Source organism: Narcine bancroftii, chromosome 3, assembly GCF_036971445.1.
Source record: "Narcine bancroftii isolate sNarBan1 chromosome 3, sNarBan1.hap1, whole genome shotgun sequence".
NCBI classification, from domain to species: domain Eukaryota; kingdom Metazoa; phylum Chordata; class Chondrichthyes; order Torpediniformes; family Narcinidae; genus Narcine; species Narcine bancroftii.
In genome coordinates this window covers 50,919,136-50,933,749 of record NC_091471.1, presented here as the reverse complement: position 1 = coordinate 50,933,749, position 14,614 = coordinate 50,919,136, and the positions used below count along the sequence as shown (strand labels likewise).

Genomic DNA, 14,614 nt, shown 5'->3' with positions numbered 1-14,614 from the left:
TATTGTTGTCAGAGCAGCAGAAATTACCAAGGATTGAGACCGCCCAGGACATGTTCTGTTCTAGCTGCCTGTAATGGCACAATACCCAGACACTGGAGCTCACAAACAGATTTTGAAACATGCTGAACAATAACATATCTATATAAGCTACACTTGAGGCGGGTGACCAAGGACTTCCTTGATGTAATGCATCGGACCGTGTCTCCCATGGGCAACTCACTCGGAACGTCCTCGTTATTACAAATCCAAGTGTTGGCACCAAAGCAGCTGTTAAGCCAGATCACCAGGAGCGTAAAACAGAGAACCTGGAACAAAGAAGCCTGACACATGTCACTCACGATACCATAAGCATTCAGTGTTTAAACAGACTAAATCATCCTGTCCCTCAATAGCTACCCACCGAGTGTTACCCTGGGCAGGTGTCACTATTTCTCCTTTTACAGGAGGGCCACTACCTGGTGGTGCCACCCATACCTTTTGTCTGACATTCTCTAATTCTGGAGTGGGGGTCAATGATTGTTTTTCCTCTGGAATAGGCTGTAGTTCAGAAGCGTGAAGAAGTCGGTGGAAAGATGTACCTCCCTTCAAAGGGCGATGATTCAAATTGTCGATTGCCTGCTGCAGTACATGGCACCACCCCTTCAGGGTACCCAGTGGTGTTAACAAACGAATTTGTTCCTTCAGTAAGCCATTCATTCGTTCAACTAACCCAGCAGCCTGTGGGTAATAAGGAATATGATGAACCCATAAGATACCGTTGTCATTTGCCCAATCACAGATTGCCTTCCCGAAGAAGTGCGAGCCATTATCAGACTGAATCTCCTCTGGAACATCATAACGAGAAATTAAATGATTTAGTCCTTGGATAGTACTAGCTTGGTCAGCCGTCTTGGTGGGAAAGGCAAGGAGTAGAACCCGATCCATATCGTATTCATGCCATGATAAGGAATGGTGATGATCCTGATGTAATTGAGGATTGGGATGGGAATATATGGAATGATGACCATGGTAATAATGCAGATACTCCTCAGCATGTGTCTAACATACTACCCTCTCCACCTGCTGTTCACGCCCGCCCCATAAGGCAGCAGATTTCCCAAACAGACAGAAGGGGAGATGATGTAAGGGTAGAGATGGAAGGGATAGATACCTCTCAAGTGGACCAAGGGGAAAATACCCAAACCCCTGCTTATGCTCTATGGCCTACTCCCTCTACAGGATGGCCTCGGAATCCTCCCCTAGACTGGGTGGAGGGCCCTGCGGGCCAAAGTGGGAACAGGGGTCGGAAACAGTCAATGATACGTGACTTCTCTATAAAAGAGTTGGCTGCCATTGGAGATCGATTTAGGCAAAAGGCAGGAGAAACTCTGGCAGCCTGGCTCCTGCGTGTCTGGGAACAAGCATGTATTTTTAACCCCTGAGGAATTGTTGGGATTAGGAACATTGTCTACTGATATCAGGGTCACTGCTGAGCTGCGGGGTAGAGGGAGACAGGTGGATTACTTACTACTCCAGGGGTTGTCCTGCTAGTATACCCATCACCAGTAAATTGGGATTTACATTTGCAGAACAATTGGAGAACCCCAGAGGAGGGAATAGCAGTAATTCGTCAACAGGCCCTGGCCTCTGCCTTGTATGCAGGGCGTTTGAGGCTGTGGGTACACGGGGGGAGCCCTGATGAAGAGATATTCACGGCCGGAATGCATACCAGATTGGTTCGTTCCGCCCAACCCACTACATGGGGGCTGGTTCTGTCTGTAACTAGTCCACTAATTGGGCACCCTGTATCTGAGGTGGTGCATGCCTTATCTGGGCTTCGAGAATTAGAATTGGGAGGTAAAATCCACTCACGTACAGCCCAAGTTACATCAGACAAGCAGGATGAAAAGAGAGGGTCTGCTACTAATAACGGACTGACAAGAAAGGACCTTTTTCTAACCTTGTTAAAGTTAGACGTACCTAAAAGTGATATTGATGGGAAACCTACTGCAGTCTTTTATGCCCTTTGTAAGAGAAAAGCAGGGGAACATCATCCCCAGCTGCTGAGTCCTCCTGGCCCAGCTCTGCCCTCTGCTCCCCCTGCTGCTTCTATCGAGCAGGCTTCTCTTGCTCCAGTTACACATGATGAGGTACAACAAATGATTAACAAGGCTCTTATGGATAATAGTGGCATGTGGGCCTGGAAGCCCCCGAACCCTACTAAAGCATGAAGGTGTGGGCAGGGCTCCCGTGTCTACACCATTGAGATACGGCGGATACATGAGGACCCATGGCCCTACATACCGTTAACAATCCATTGGGGTGGGGGTAATGACCACTAATATTTGGCCTTGGTTGATACCAGTGCGGAGCACTCGGTGATTCCGGGTAACCCTGACCTCTGGACTGGACCGACCTTTCGAATAGAGGGGTTGGGAGGAGCAGTCACTCTGGCAAAGGAAATAAAAGTCCATGCCACAGTGGGTGATAGCCCTTCCCCTATCTGGTTACATGCCCTGGTGGCTGCTACTGACAAGTGTATCCTGGGTATTAATATGTTGGCCGGTACGGCCCTTAATACTAGCCAAGGGGGATTTGCATTTGGAATTCGGACTATTACAAAAAAACTAGTAGTGGGTCAGGCTAAGTGGGATCCTGTGATGGTGCCACTCCCCATGAAACCAGTGTGCATTCCACAATATCGCCTCCCTGGAGGGCAAGAAGAGATTACTGCCATCATTGATGCTTTGCAAGAAGAAGGGGTAGTGAGGTCCGCAACGTCGCCCTTTAATAGCCCTGTTTGGTCGGTCCAGAAGCTGGATGGTTCCTGGAGAATGACAGTTGATTATCGCTTTTTGAACAAACATGCCCCACCACTTGCTTCAGCAGTTCCGGATATTGTTACCCTTATTGAAAACATTGCTACTGGGAACTCAGGAACATGGTATGCTGTCATTGATCTCGCTGCGCCAATTGTCTTGGGTAAACTTGTACCTCTCATTCGTTTTAGATTGGTCACAGTGTTTGAGTTACCGAAAGAAAATAGACACACACATCGAGAGCAGTTCAGATTATACAAATGTTTATTACAAATTCAAAAGCTGATTTCACACTACAATATGCAAGCCCTTCCCAACTATACTTATCAACGCTTGGACTGGTCCCAACTGCCGAAGCGAGGCAACGACTGCACACTTGTAGTAGGTTGTCAGGGCGCTGGTAGCAGTTTCTCCACCTCCCCTGACCGGGACATTGGCTGGACCCTAGAAGTTCTTCTTGCTGAGAGATGTTGCCACCTCTCGGAGAGTCTCTCTCTTCAGCAGCGGGACCATGTCTTGTATTACCCAAAAACTGCTTACCCAAGCACCTATTCCAAGCACAGCAAGAAAGATAAGCAAGCAAGCTAGCATACTAGGTTTTTAACTAGTAACATAATTTTCAGCTTATCACTTTGAATACAATGGTTTATTCTACATCAAGGCTAGGTCTCTGACAGTCTGTGACCAAAACAAGCAGGAAGATTAAATGTTCTCGGTACACAGATGTCCTTTCTTCAGATAACAGCATCTCTGGCCCCTCGGTGGAATTTTGCTTACTTCTGCTGAGTCTAAAAACAATTAGGTTCTCAGCCTTGCAGAACCCAAAGCTGCAAGTTTTTTTTAAAAAAAAAGGTCTCAGCTCTGCAGAACCAAGAGCTGGAAATTAAGAAAAAAAAGGTTAAAAAATAGATTAGAATCTTCCATTACACTGCCCCATCAGGAAAGAAGTACAGGTGCTCCAGAACCTATATCTGCAGGTTCAGGAATAGTTTCAAACATCAGACTCGTGAACAACAGATTCATTTAAGGCCTCGTTATTTATTACTGATTATTTATATTGTATATTTGCACAATATGTTTGTTTACATTTTTTGTTATTTCTTTTCTTCTTTGAGTGTAGTTTACTGTTACACATGATTACAAATTCTTCTGGCTCACAGGAAAAGAATCTCAAGCTTGTATGTGATGTCCTTTATCTCCCGCATTATTTGTATGTGATGTCCTTTATCTCCCGCATTATTTGTATGTGATGTCCTTTATCTCCCACATTATTTGTATGTTGATGTCCTTTATCTCCCACATTATTTGTATATGGGGTCCTTAATCTCCCACATTAGTTGTTTAGGCAATTGAACCATTGGCACAATCAATAAGGCAAGATTTTAGTATTAAAGGAATTAAAGTTGATAAGGAGGAATACAAGATTATGTTTGCAGATGATGTATATATCCAGTACTGAAAATGTTTTAATTTTAGATTATGGAGGAATATCTGGCTACAAAATTAATTGGGATAAAAGTGAAGTTATGCCATTAGTTGAAGGAGATTATGATTGATGTAAATTTAAATGGACACAATTTAAATGGACACAAAACCCAACTAAATATTTAGGTATTAGAATTGATAGAAATGTAGATAATTATATAAATTAAATTATGTACAGGTATTTAATAAAATTCTCTCTTTTCTTCTTTCTTTGGCTTGGCTTCGCGGACGAAGATTTATGGAGGGGGTAAAAGTCCACGTCAGCTGCAGGCTCGTTTGTGGCTGACAAGTCCGATGTGGGACAGGCAGACACGGTTGCAGCGGCTGCAGGGGAAAAATGGTGGGTTGGGTGTTGGGTTTTTCCTCCTTTGCCTTTTGTCAGTGAGGTGGGCTCTGCGGTCTTCTTCAAAGGAGGTTGCTGCCCGCCAAACTGTGAGGCGCCAAGATGCACGGTTTGAGGTGATATCAGCCCACTGGCGGTGGTCAATGTGGCAGGCACCAAGAGATTTCTTTAGGCAGTCCTTGTACCTTTTCTTTGGTGCACCTCTGTCACGGTGGCCAGTGGAGAGCTCGCCATATAACACGATCTTGGGAAGGCGATGGTCCTCCATTCTAGAGACGTGACCCTCCCAGCGCAGCTGGATCTTCAGCAGCGTGGACTCGATGCTGTCGACCTCTGCCATCTCTAGTACTTCGACGTTGGGGATGAAAGCGCTCCAATGGATGTTGAGGATGGAGCGGAGACAACGCTGGTGGAAGCGTTCTAGGAGCCGTAGGTGATGCCGGTAGAGGACCCATGATTTGGAGCCGAACAGGAGTGTGGGTATGACAACGGCTCTGTATACGCTTATCTTTGTGAGGTTTTTCAGTTGGTTGTTTTTCCAGACTCTTTTGTGTAGTCTTCCAAAGGCGCTATTTGCCTTGGCGAGTCTGTTGTCTATCTCATTGTCGATCCTTGCATCTGATGAAATGGTGCAGCCGAGATAGGTAAACTGGTTGACCGTTTTGAGTTTTGTGTGCCCGATGGAGATGTGGGGGGGCTGGTAGTCATGGTGGGGAGCTGGCTGATGGAGGACCTCAGTTTTCTTCAGGCTGACTTCCAGGCCAAACACTTTGGCAGTTTCTGCAAAGCAGGATGTCAAGCGCTGAAGAGCTGGCTCTGAATGGGCAACTAAAGCGGCATCGTCTGCAAAGGGTAGTTCACGGACAAGTTTCTCTTGTGTCTTGGTGTGAGCTTGCAGGCGCCTCAGATTGAAGAGACTGCCATCCGTGCGGTACCGGATGTAAACAGCGTCTTCATTGTTGGGGTCTTTCATGGCTTGGTTCAGCATCATGCTGAAGAAGATTGAAAAGAGGGTTGGTGCGAGAACACAGCCTTGCTTCACGCCATTGTTAATGGAGAAGGGTTCAGAGAGCTCATTGCTGTATCTGACCCGACCTTGTTGATTTTCGTGCAGTTGGATAATCATGTTGAGGAACTTTGGGGGACATCCGATGCGCTCTAGTATTTGCCAAAGCCCTTTCCTGCTCACGGTGTCGAAGGCTTTGGTGAGGTCAACAAAGGTGATGTAGAGCCCTTTGTTTTGTTCTCTGCACTTTTTTTGGAGCTGTCTGAGGGCAAAGACCATGTCAGTAGTTCCTCTGTTTGCGCGAAAGCCGCACTGTGATTCTGGGAGAATATTCTCGGCGACACTAGGTATTATTCTATTAAGTAGAGTCCTAGCGAAGATTTTGCCTGCAATGGAGAGCAGCTTGATTCCCCTGTAGTTTGAGCAGTCTGATTTCTCACCTTTGTTTTTGTACAGGGTGATGATGGTGGCATCATGAAGGTCCTGAGGTAGTTTTCCTTGGTCCCAACAAAGCTTGAAAAACTCATGCAGTTTGCCATGCAGAGTTTTGCCGCCAGCCTTCCAGACCTCTGGGGGGATTCCATCCATACCTGCTGCTTTGCCACTTTTCAGTTGTTCGATTGCCTTATATGTCTCATTAAAGATGATTTAAATAGATGGAATGACTTACCTATTACTTTAATAGGTAGAGTGAACTGTATTAAAATTAATATTTTTCCAAGGATTCAATTTTTTTCAGTCTATTCCTTGTCCAATACCTCAAAAAAAATTTTAAAGATCTTAATTCAATTGTAAGGAATTTTTTTATGGAAAGGGAAAATGAATAGGGTACCTTTGGAGAAATTAACTTGGAAATTTAAATTACGTTGTTTACAACTTCCACATTTTCAGAATTATAAAGCTGCACAATTGAAATTTAATAATAGCCACTTTCAGGTGCTCAGACGCAGATAATGCACAGGCAGTCACGGCTTGAGGAGTGCAGCTGCGACACTCGGGTGGCTTCGGAGAAGACCCCTTTCAGTCACCTGAACGTGCTGGCCGTAGTCCCACTGCTGCTTTCAGGTGCAACGGGGGATTCTCTGAGCTGGAGAATATACCTACCCGAGGAGGGTTAGGTAAGTGCTCCTCCTGGCTGGATTCTCCAATTTCAGGTGGCCACTCGACAGCCACATTGGGGTAGAATAGGTGGCTTTATAGTCGGGTATTCTGGCCAGCTGAAAACGGCTAATGGAATGTTTGATTTAAATCTTCAATTGGGCAAGTATAGAGTTAGATAAAATTGATGAGAAATTTATGTCAGAATTTATTTATAAATGGAATGCAAAATTGCTAATCGGTAGAGACCCACCAATATTGAAGCATTTAATTGAAATATGGGATAACATTTATCATGAGATAGGTAGAGAAGGAAAGATTTCAGCGAAAATGCCTTTATATCAAAATAAACTTTTTCCTTTTACTGTCAGTTTTTGAAGATATGGAATCAATGGGGATTTTAAAAGTTGAAGATTGTTTTGAAGCAGGGAAGTTTGTGTCTTTTAATTAGATGGAGGAAAAATTTTGAGTTCCTAGTAATAACTTTTTTGGTATTATCATGTAAATAAGACTCTTATTGGAAAAAAATTAGATCATAGTTTAAAATTACCTGGACAATCTGCTTTAGAATTATTACTTACTAAAGAAGAAACAAATAAGTTTATTTCTGAAATGTATAAGTCATTACAAAATAAAATGGGGTCATTGTTCATAAATCAAGATTAAAATGGGAATCTGACTTAAGCAGGAAGATAGATGAAAATGGAGAAATTTATGCAAGGATAGTATGACTAAGGTTATAAATGTAAGATATGGATTAATACAATATAATTTTCTACATCAACTATATTTAACCCCTCAAAAATTAAAGAATTTTAATTTCTTCGGATCTGCGTTTTAGATATGAAGAGATGGGCACTTTTTTCATTGGATTTGGACCTGTTCTAATGTTGGGACTTTTTGAATACAAGTTGAATTATTATTTGAAAAAGTGTTAAAAGTGAGTCTTTTTGATCCAATGTTGTTTTTATTAGGGGACATTAAGTCGATTGCTTTAGGATTAAGATTGACTATGTATCAAATTGAATTTCTATGTTTAGCTTTTGCTGTTTCTTAAAAAGAATGTTTGGCCATCACCTGGAAATCTGATTTAGTTTTAGGAATGTAAAAATGGCATGCTGAAATGAAATCCTGTATTTCTCTTGAAAATATGATGCATAATTTGAGGGATAAATACCATTTTTTTGTAAAAGTATGGAGCCCATACCTAAAAAATCTTGGTTTGAAGATTTAGTCTCTCAATCCATTCCGATGTGGTGTCTTGGTTTTCACAGCTAAATAGTTGAATGTTTTTTTAAATAATGGTCTCCTTTCTACTTTCATAGTGGGTAGAAAGGGGACAAGGGTGGGTGTTGGGTGGGGAGCGAATTGGGGTTTATTTAATTATATACCCTCTGTATGAATATTATAATTGATGTTATACGATTTTAAAATTATAAATAAAATATTCAAAAAAATTTGTATGTGATGGCATGTATGCACTCTGACAATCAATTTGAACTTTAAACTTTTTCGATGGACCTGTAGCTTAAGGGCATCTCAATCTGCGAGGGTTAAATGTCCCAAAGCAGCTCTGTTAGAAAAATGTATGGACCAAGATCCCAGATAGGGTGCAATAATTTGACCAGTGGAAAAGAAATCCAGAAAATATGGTCTTGAGAGTGTTCTACCCACAGTAACTGATGTTGGTACCTAAGAATATTGTGTGGACTTGGATATTAACACCATAGGAACAAGACTAACCACAATGAAAAAGGAGTAAAAAGAGTGCAAGGGACTACTGTTACGAGCCCAGAGGACACCAAAACCCAGCAGCAATAGATATTCACCAAGACAAATGGTTACTTAAACAAAAGTTGCTTTTAATTATCTTTAAACATGAAAACAGAATCACACTTTAACTTATCACTATTGACTTAACTAACCTAATTTAACCCCCTTCTAATTCTAAGTGCACATGTATGTAATGTGTGTGTGTGTAGGTTCAGGAGAGTTCTTTGGTTCACGGTCCAATCTCACTTCTCATTCCTCCAAGTTCACTGGTTGCAGGCAATTCTTATACTGTGCGCAGCATTTAACATTTATAAAGTTCACCAGAGTGTTGATTACACTCCCCTGGTGTGCGCGTCTTCTTTCTATCTTGAGCAATAACCGTAGCGAACCCTGCTAAAAAAAAAAATAAAATAAAATAAAGTTTTTTAAAAAGTTCACGAGGTTTTGGTGCTTGCAAGGTAAACCTCAGGAAGGTTCTTGTCGATTTTCAGAGAGAGGTGTTATTCCAGGGCATCCACAACTGATGTACTTCCATCAGCCACTTCAGTGTCTTGCTGAAGAAACTTTCCCCCTCAGGGTTTTCCAGATGATAACCTCTTTCTTTCAGGTCACCACACAGTTCCTTTTTGTTTCTCCTATTTCAAGTGAAACATTAGACAGCCAGTCCTCTCCTCTTGCATGAACCACAAGGGCTTTGACCAGGCTGAACTAAGCACTCACAATCCGTCTTCCAAATGGAGTTTTCCACAAGCTTGCCAGCTTGTCCTGTTCCAGTCCTAGTTGCTGCTGCTCTCTCTCTCTCTCAAATAGAGAGAAACCCTGTTTTACTCTCTCTGCTTGCAAAACCACATGACCCTCCTAGAACAGCAAGTTCCTCTCCAGACAATCTGTGGCTCCATCAAGTTCTTTCATCTGTTGCCTTTTGTAAACAACAATCTATTAGTGAAGTTTCTTGGGCACTCTCCAAAGCTTCTGGGGCTGATATGTCTAGCATTAACAGAGCTCCAGTATTTTAAATAAAATGTTTTAAAGTATTTGTATGTGACTTACACTAAAATACCTACCACAATTTATCTCCCAAAAACATATCTATATTTTGTCACAGTGCTATCATCAATTTATGTTAGATTGACGTTAATATCAGAATAATTTCAAACTATTTGTTGTGTAATTGCAAAGAACAATCTTAGTTTTTTAAAATCTTTTCAATATATCTGCAATGCTCAAAAAAGAAAATGTAATTCAAATAAAGGAAATGTATATCCTCACATCTGATTATGAACTCATCTGTTATCTATAATAATCTCCTCTCAACCCCAACACAATGAACAAATTTTCAAAAGCAGATCCTCCAAATATTTTTGAACATTATTTTCTGAAGGTCATTCCTATACAACTGAAAAATGCTTTCCTTACCCTCCACAACCAGCCTCTCCCCACACCCACATGTGTTTTTCACCCAATACTGCAGAAACTGACACTCAATCCGTGTAACTTTGGAGGCTAAAATTTTCAGCTCATGAGTTTAATATGCAAATACAAATTGCGGGGAGCAGGGCAGATGACAATAGAAAATTGCTGTGCCAATGTGCATCCAAAATGCTATTAATTTTTTTAAACAGCTCATTTGAGCAATTTAGACCAAATATTTTGGGTGTTTTGTAGTGTTCAGGGATGCCAAGATGTCTTAAAATTAAATATTTTTTTGAGTTGTGGTCACATTGTTAAGGAGCATATTGACAACAACTTCCTGTAGGGAATACAATAAAGGCCACATAGCATTAAGATAATCCCTTTTGGTTGATTTGTATGTAATCAAGTTGTTGAGGATTACTTCTCAAGACTTGACTCTCAGGACTGACTCTCAAGACCAACTCCCAATAATTTTCCTGAAAGTTATTTCTCAATTTCACCAATTTTCCCTTCCAAAGCAGAATTACCAAGATAAATAGGATACTTGGTTATATATTTTTTTCCTTTTGTGTGATTAATTAATCCTCAACAGATTCTAATACTTTACCCTATGCATCCTTATTTTACAATGTTCACCTGTTCCATTCTGTCCACAGCAAATTTGTCAAACATGACCTGCCCTTCCTGAATCCATGCTATGTCTGCCTAAAGTCTCTCTATTGCTTTCTTCATAATAGCTTCAATCATTTTCCTGACTAAGGATATTAACCAAACTGGCCTATAGTTACCTGTCCTATACCTGCATCCTCTTTTTTTTAAACAGTAGTGTGACAGTCTTTCAATCTGCTAGAACCTGCACAAAGTCCAAAGAATGGTGGTAAAATATCATAAAAATCTCTACTCTAACTTCCACCATTTTTTCCATTATCCTGGGCTGCATTCTATCAGAACCAGGTGAGTTGTCTATCTTTAGACCCACTAGTTTGATCAGAGCTACCACGTTATTTATGGTAATTATATTGAGGTTCTTGTCTCCCATTGCATTGTTAACATCACTCTTTTCATGTTTGGTGTGTTTTCCACTGTGAAAATTGACACATAATAGCTGTTTTAGGCCTCAGCCACTTCCACATTGTCCAATATTAATTTCCCTATTTTCTTCTTCCTGACTTCATTTTACCCACCCTTTTCTGTTTTATACCAATGGAGAAAGAGAAGTAAGAGTCCCTTCGGAGACACTATTTGTCCAAGGATTTGCCTCTTGTGCTCCTGTAACTTCTGCAGCTGAGTGGCCTCCTGTTACGTTTCAGTGATGAACCTGAGCTCTTGATTTGCCTTTAAGGAGCATAGCTACCATCAGCCCTCTCATGAATCCAAGTCCCAAACCTGATTCCCATGAGCCAGTCTTGAGCAGCCTGAAGGGAGACTACAGCCTGATATGAATCCTTCTACCTCCAACCCCTTGTGGTCTGCTATTGTGGTCACGTTCCTTGTGGGCTCTTCTCCTAGATTACTTCTACACTGGTGCCCTGTGTGGGTTTGCTGGTCCCCAGGAGATCACCATCATTTTACACACAGACCTCTGGGAGTTTGCTGTTGTTGGGGTGGGGGAGAAACACCATTGGGCCCTTTTATAGGGCACTTAAAACCTTTACGGGTTGTCATCACAAAGACTGGGCAGTAGGTCCCAACAGAGGCCACTATTCCCATGTCAGCACAAGTACAGCGCTAGTATACAGCAGCTCTGGTACTTATTGAATAAATAAAGAACTTTCTTTACCTCAGAGCCAAAACACAATGGCTCTAGCAGGAATCCGTGTCATTGAACTCGCTGGTCTGGCTCCTGCTCCTTTCTGTGGAATGATTCTCTCCGATTTTGGTGCCAAGGTAGTGCGCATAGATCGAACAGGGACAACTACATCAGTTGACGTGTTGGCAAGAGGCAAACGTTCAGTTGCTTTGAATCTGAAGAAACCAGAAGGAGTGAAAGTGCTGAAGCAACTTTGTAATCTGTCTGATGTTCTCCTTGAACCCTTCCGTAAAGGTAAGATGCAAATAAATGTTATTGTGCTGCCTTGGGTGCCAATTTTACATACATGTATAAATATATTTTGCATTTGTCCCTATGCCTTATTCTCAGCATGAAAAAAAAAAAGGCAAAACTGAAAATAAGGTTTAGATCGAGATGGTGGTGCTGCTGGTACGGGCCTGGGAAGAGCAGAGGAGTGGGACCACGGTCTTTCACCGTGCTCCCACAGGGTTCTGCTTCCTGGCTGTCCCACCTAATGGACATGGAGGTTTAAATCACAGGCAGAGTTGCTCCAGCAGCAGTTTTGACATCGAAGGTCCTCAGAGGTCTGGATCTAAGATGACAGCACTCCATGCTCAACGGCCCAGACCTCGAGGGTTGTGGGCTCTGAGGAAGTAGCGGACACCACAGTGGGAGAACATTCCCCCTACTAAGGACAAGCCTTGGGATTGACCTCCAGAGTCAGAAACCACTGCAGTGGACTTTGTTCCACTGCAGGGCTTGACAGCTGAAAGCCTCATATCAGGCCACAGGCCACTAGCGACTGGCTTCTGGGAACCAGGTATTGGGACAGGGATTCGTGAAAGTGGCAATTGTAAGCAGGTAACCTGAAGTCCTTGGGTGCAAACAGCTATTGGTGGGAATCACTACCTATCCCTGTGACCACAGAAAATGCTACACTTGAGCTTGCACCACCTCCTTCACCACCATTTGGGCTCTAAAACAGTCGTTCCAAGTGAAGCAACACTTCATTTGTGAATCTGCAGGGGTCACCTACTGCCTCCGGATCTTCTGATGTATCCACATCGTTGAGACTGGACATAGACTGGGAGATCATTTTGTTGAGCATTTCACTCCTTCCACTGGGCCTACCATTTTAATTCCACAGCCCCATTTTTACACTAACATGTCTATTTTAATTCCACACACCATTCCCAGACTGATGTCCAAACCGAGGTTACCCATAAATTGGAGGAACAGCAGCTTGTATTCCATCTGATCACTCTCCAACAAGGCAGTATTAATGTCAATGTCTCTAATTTCTGTTAAACTTCTCTCCTGAGTCTCCCTCTTTCTCTTTTCCTATCTTCATTCCTCCAACTCCCCACGCCTTTCCCTCTCCTATCAGAGAGCTACCCTCTACACCAGGGGTGTCAAACTTAAATTCACAGAGGGCCAAAATTAAAAACTTGGACTAAGTCGAGGGCCAAACTAAATACTTATTGAAAATTTTCAACAACATCTGCATGTTTTCTCTTCTTTCAACATATATAATGTTAAACTTTTTCTTATTAAAATAAATGTTTAATAATAGTTTTGGTTAAATTCTTTCCAGAAGAAGCATTAACAAATGAGAAATAAAATTTTCAATAAATAATATTTCTCTACAGCCTTTAAGCTCCTTTTAAATGTTTTTTTTTCACAAGCCAACAAGTCAAAAAATAACAACTTGCTTCAATGAAAATCCAATCTTTCAACTATGAACAGTCCAAAGTTAACCAAAGAAAATATTAATCCAAGCTTAGCTTGCTACACTGTGATTTACTCTGATGCACCTGGGTCTAAACCAGATACTTGGCATCTCTTCTTTGATGCAAGTTCATCAAACTCTGGGGTCAGAATTTGCCTCCCACCTGTCTTGAAAGGTCCTGTTTTCTGTCTTTCGTTTGGCCATTTTTCGTAAGGGGTTTATTACACGTGAGTTGGGCGACAGGTCGCAGATGCTAATGAAAGTAAAGAGAGGAGGTGGGGGCAATTAGCGGGCTGACGGGCCGGCGCCAATGCATTTGCAAAGTATTCTGGGATTTGTAGTATTAGCTGTGCATGCGGCGCGGCAGCCAGCGGGCCAGCTCTAATACATATTTGATATGATCTTGCGGGCCAAATATAATTATATCATGGGCCTGAGTTTGACGTGTGCTCTACACCATCACTTCCGAGTTTTTTCTCTTCTACTCTCTCACATGTAACCACCTTCCACAACTTGCTTATTAGCCTGTGCTCCCTCCCATTTTCCCCCTACCTTTTTATTTAAGCAACTGCCTGCTTTTTGCTTATAGCTTGACAAAGGGCTCACGCCTGAAACGTTGGTTACCCTTTTACTTCCTATAGATGTTGCATGATCTGAGTTTATCCAGCACATTTGTGTTTGCCCTCGACCCCAGAACTTGCAGACTTCTTTAACTTGTTAAGAGTTGGGATGAGTAGTGGGAGAGGTCTTGTTGCTCCTCCCAGAGAATGCTGGAAAACTTTCCTCTACTTGATTAGGTTTCCCTAAACCTGAAAACCCATGTAGATGCAGCGTTTATTTTTATTCAGATGCTGAAGTGCACTGCACAAATTGAAATTTTCTCAGCTAGGCCCTATTCACAAAAATAAAGCATCACTGTGAAGTAATACACAATGACCCATCAGTTTACTCACCTGGTGCCTGCAGACTTTTGTGTTTCACCCCAGTTAGTATTTGCCAGGGCTACTTTAACTCAGACCTCCATAGCTTTGATCCAAACATGAGCCACAGAGCTAAATTTCAGAGGTGTGGCAATAGTGATTGTCCTTGGCATTTGACTGAGCATGGTATCCAAGGCAAATGATAAAAAATAAAGGCAGCAGGGATTAAAGCAAACACTCTGCAATGCTTAGAGTCTTAGTTCATGAACTATTTTCTG

At 42.1% G+C, this 14,614-nt stretch overlaps 1 protein-coding gene across 5 annotated transcripts in view; it reads left to right on the top strand.

The window, feature by feature from the left end:
• amacr (alpha-methylacyl-CoA racemase) overlaps nucleotides 1-14,614 on the top strand; it is a 98,850-nt gene that overhangs the window by 22,860 nt on the left and 61,376 nt on the right. For 3 of the 5 annotated variants that reach the window (XM_069924040.1, XM_069924037.1, XM_069924035.1), the window contains exon 2: nucleotides 11,702-11,960. In XM_069924040.1, coding sequence (XP_069780141.1) covers nucleotides 11,714-11,960 — 247 coding nt within the window. In that variant the 5' untranslated portion in view covers nucleotides 11,702-11,713. Of the gene's footprint in view, nucleotides 1-6,088; nucleotides 6,751-7,571; nucleotides 7,671-11,701; nucleotides 11,961-14,614 lie in introns of all 5 variants that reach the window. The other 2 variants (XM_069924038.1, XM_069924039.1) reach the window with 2 other exon arrangements.